The 3678-nt window shown below is 30.3% G+C and overlaps 1 protein-coding gene across 1 annotated transcript in view; it reads right to left on the bottom strand.

Annotated features, from left to right (window-relative positions):
- Window positions 1–3678, bottom strand: part of LOC106680902 (homer protein homolog 2) — a gene marked incomplete in the record, with an annotated part of 45138 nt that extends 41460 nt beyond the window's left edge. Inside the window, 2 exon segments of the mRNA XM_067045895.1 lie at window positions 3286–3442; window positions 3551–3678. Of these exon segments, the coding sequence (XP_066901996.1) occupies window positions 3286–3442; window positions 3551–3576 (183 nt within the window).

The following is a 3678-nucleotide window of genomic DNA, read 5'->3' as shown; positions in this document are numbered from 1 at the left end:
AAGAATAAAGTTGAGAGAAAAGAGATCAAAATTGTTTTAAAAAGAAAAGTCTTTATGTTTAAGGTAAGCGGAATTTTAGCACTTTTTTATTTATAACTTCAAACTGGTAATTTTCCAGATCGAGTCACTCAAAATAAAAAATATGCTCCCAGAAAAATAGGCCAGAAAATTTAACAGAAAACAAAACTAGCTCAGATTCATTTTTTACATCCTTACATAAGAATTTTCAGATAGATCCAAAGAATAGTGTGCTTGGCCCACTCCCGTTCAGTAAACAGTTCAAATTATTTCAACGGCATACCCATATTATAACAATCAACGAAATATATTTTTTGAGATCTATAACATTAGTATTTGTTTTCTAGGATGCCTAAAATGAGTCTGACTTAATTGTTCTAAAAAAATGTTTCCTACCACTACTACTCTACAAGAAATTCCTACACTACTTTACAAGAAACCCCTTCCTACACAAGAAAAAAAAATAGATGGTATATGATAATCTTTAAATTGATAACATAAAAAAATAGCTAAAATTATATTAAATATTCTTTTCTCAGCCCCTAAGGCAGATTAGTATGAACCCTTGGATATGTTAACAATGTTTAATGATGAGTTAATAGTTGTCAGTGGACACACACACACACATGAGGAGATGGTAAAAAAAACAACGGAAATCGTCTTACCACTTCAAATAGTTCTTCGCAACTACTCTCTATCCCCTTATTATACAGGTCACTACTGTATATACCCTCTCTTTCAGACATCCAAAAATTCTTTTATTCCGCAATACCCAACCTTCGAATTGCTTTCAGATCCCATAACAAATTGCCTGAAATCTACTCACATCTTAGGGATCCTATTCTATTTAACACCAATCTCATGTTGTACACTGCATCCCATGCTTCACTTTCAACAATTTATTTATCTATAATATATTGTCCGTTTTTTTTTTTTATTTTGTAATTATTCTATAATTCCTTTTATTCATAATGATTATTATCTTGTTTTTGGTCTAAGGCCTGAAATTCTGGCCGAAATGTAGGCACTAATAAATAAGTTTTAACTAATTTGTGTTTTTAACTGACAGCACTCTGAACGATCTTTACCTCACATATGTACATAATATTTGTTGACATAGTATCAAAAAAAAAGTTTCATTGAAATAGGTGATCTCACATCCACAGACTCCTCTTAAAAATATTTAATCATAATTTTAAGCTCATTTAAACTATTTTAATTCATGAAAAATTTAAATATTATTTAGAATTGTGATATTATGAAACAGAGCTAAGGAACAGATGAAAATGGTAATGAATAAATGCTTGGTGCTACAGATTAACTGAATTGACAGAATCATCATTATAAAATTTTCTCTTTCTTCCAATGAACTAAGTTTTTAAATACAGAAATAATAAAAAACTGGTGAAAGATCAGAGAATAGGGTGAGAACAGGAAAACTTTTATTCTGAAGTATGGTTTTTCTGAGCTTCACCTCAAAACAAGAGAATGAGTAAAATCATGTAAGTGATTGGTATCAACATCCTAATGATAAACTAAAACTAAAGATATCCTTTCATAAAACCTAACACAAAGATTGGAAGAAGATAGTCCGGGTGGGGGTCAATAAGGGTATCTAAATAGTAAAAGAAAACTATTTATTGTTAACCAACGTTTCGCCCCACTTTGCAGAGCTTCGTAAGGGCTGATAAGAATGATGTTCTGTTACTAACTGCAACTACTCCAACTGCTACGAACTCCTATTGGTAACAGAACATCATTCTTATCAGCTCTGACGAAGCCCTGCAAAGTGGGGTGAAATGTTGGTTAACAATAAATAGTTTCCATTTACTATTTTGACACCTTTATTGACCGCCACCCAGACTCTATTCCTACAATCTACTTCATATGGTCAACTGCCTTCTTCCAATAACACCAAGATTATTTCTACTGGATTCAGACTCTAAAAAATTGATCAACCACACTTTCTCAACTAAGCAGTTAGATTACTTTTAAAAAAGGCTTGGTTTTGACATGAATTTCTAATCAAAGAGATCAGAAAAACTGATGGTCTAGAAGAATAAAGAAGGATAAATTTCATATTCAATATACATTTTTTTTGTCTTGCCAATTTGAATTACAGCTTAAAACAGTAAATGTATTGAAGCCACAGCACTTATACTGAGTTCTTAGTACTACTATTCCTACTACTAATATTATTCCTTGACACTTTTCCAATTTAAAAAAACACATATATTTTAGTAAATAATGGTTTTCATCCCTCATTACTATAATAATAAATAACTTTCAATAGATTTATTTAATATGCTCTTAGAAAGTCAGTATCACAATTACTGTTGAGTCAGCTTCACTCCTAGTTGTCAAGTTTAATATCTCCTGATCAAATTATTTTATAGTACTGATAAAACTGATTATCCACTCTAATATTTCAATTGCAAAGAACAATCACATAACTGTTTGGTTCACAAATAAGGGATTAATTAACAGAAGATAAAATAAATGTACAAACAAGCTTCAATATGGCATAACTCATATTAATGTTTTCACCCACAAAGATGAATATAATCAAAAACTTATGTCTCAATCAGGATATAATACTAGAATGAATGAACACAAACGGACACACTAGACAAAGCCAATATTAAGAAAATCCTATTGTTAATCGTCACCGAGGAATAAAAAAACCCAAGAAATAAGATTGGAAACAACCCAAATCAAATGATAGAATATATATAACAAGATTTTCCCATCAACATACAATGAACTAATATAATAAGAATAAAACATCCAAAGACCAATACAAACTAACAAAGGAATAAAGTATTACATCTTCTAGTTTGAAGAAAGAGCCAGAATCTAAAGCAGACATCTAGAAATAAAAAACTAAACCTTGACATTTGGCAGCTTTCACTTATAGAAATTAAAGGGTATTTAGTTTATTAATCCACTAATGTTCAAAATTTTGCAGTAAAAGTTAAATCAATGTTTAAAAGTGAAAGTACCGACACCAATTAGAAACTGAAAACCTTAATGTAAAAAAATGGCAATTTACAAATAGTAATAATGATTACTACAGAAGGGATTAAGTACACTAACATAAGAAAATCAAGACTTAACTACGTTTACATGATAGAATATTAAAATAATGATGTAAAGACAACAAAACAAGAAACTAGATCTATTTAACTGGTGATTTACGATGATCTAAGTTACAAATTTGCACAATGGAAATCAAATATACTTGGAAAAACTTCAAACTCCACTTACCTTAGTACCTTCTACACTGATAATTCGGTATAAACTGCGAGAAGAATCATAAAAAAAAGAAACATTCACAGCAAGAGTAGAAGCAGGTATCCAGGACCTCTTTGTTTTTGGATCAATGTGGAAAACATGGGCCTTGCAAGTAAATATTGGTTGTTCCCTGTAAGAAATGTCCAAAATATTTTTGAAATAATTTATTTTTTTCAGGCTGTCATTAGGGAAGATTTAAAATAAATAAGTAACTTGAGTAAATTAAAGGCATACTGACCCCATTGCATCTTTCCCTGATGTCATCCTAAGTTATACTTCAATGTTAGTAAACAAAAAAGAATATTTGTCAACATAAAACCTAAACACAAAATATCATCAGCGCCTGGTTGAAGATTTACCGGCCAT

The sequence above is a fragment of the Halyomorpha halys genome, unplaced genomic scaffold, assembly GCF_000696795.3.
Source record: "Halyomorpha halys isolate HHAL.00 unplaced genomic scaffold, Hhal_1.1 Scaffold298.1, whole genome shotgun sequence".
Taxonomy (NCBI): domain Eukaryota; kingdom Metazoa; phylum Arthropoda; class Insecta; order Hemiptera; family Pentatomidae; genus Halyomorpha; species Halyomorpha halys.
The sequence above is the reverse complement of the archived record's forward strand: the minus strand, read 5'-3'. Positions and strand labels throughout refer to the sequence as shown.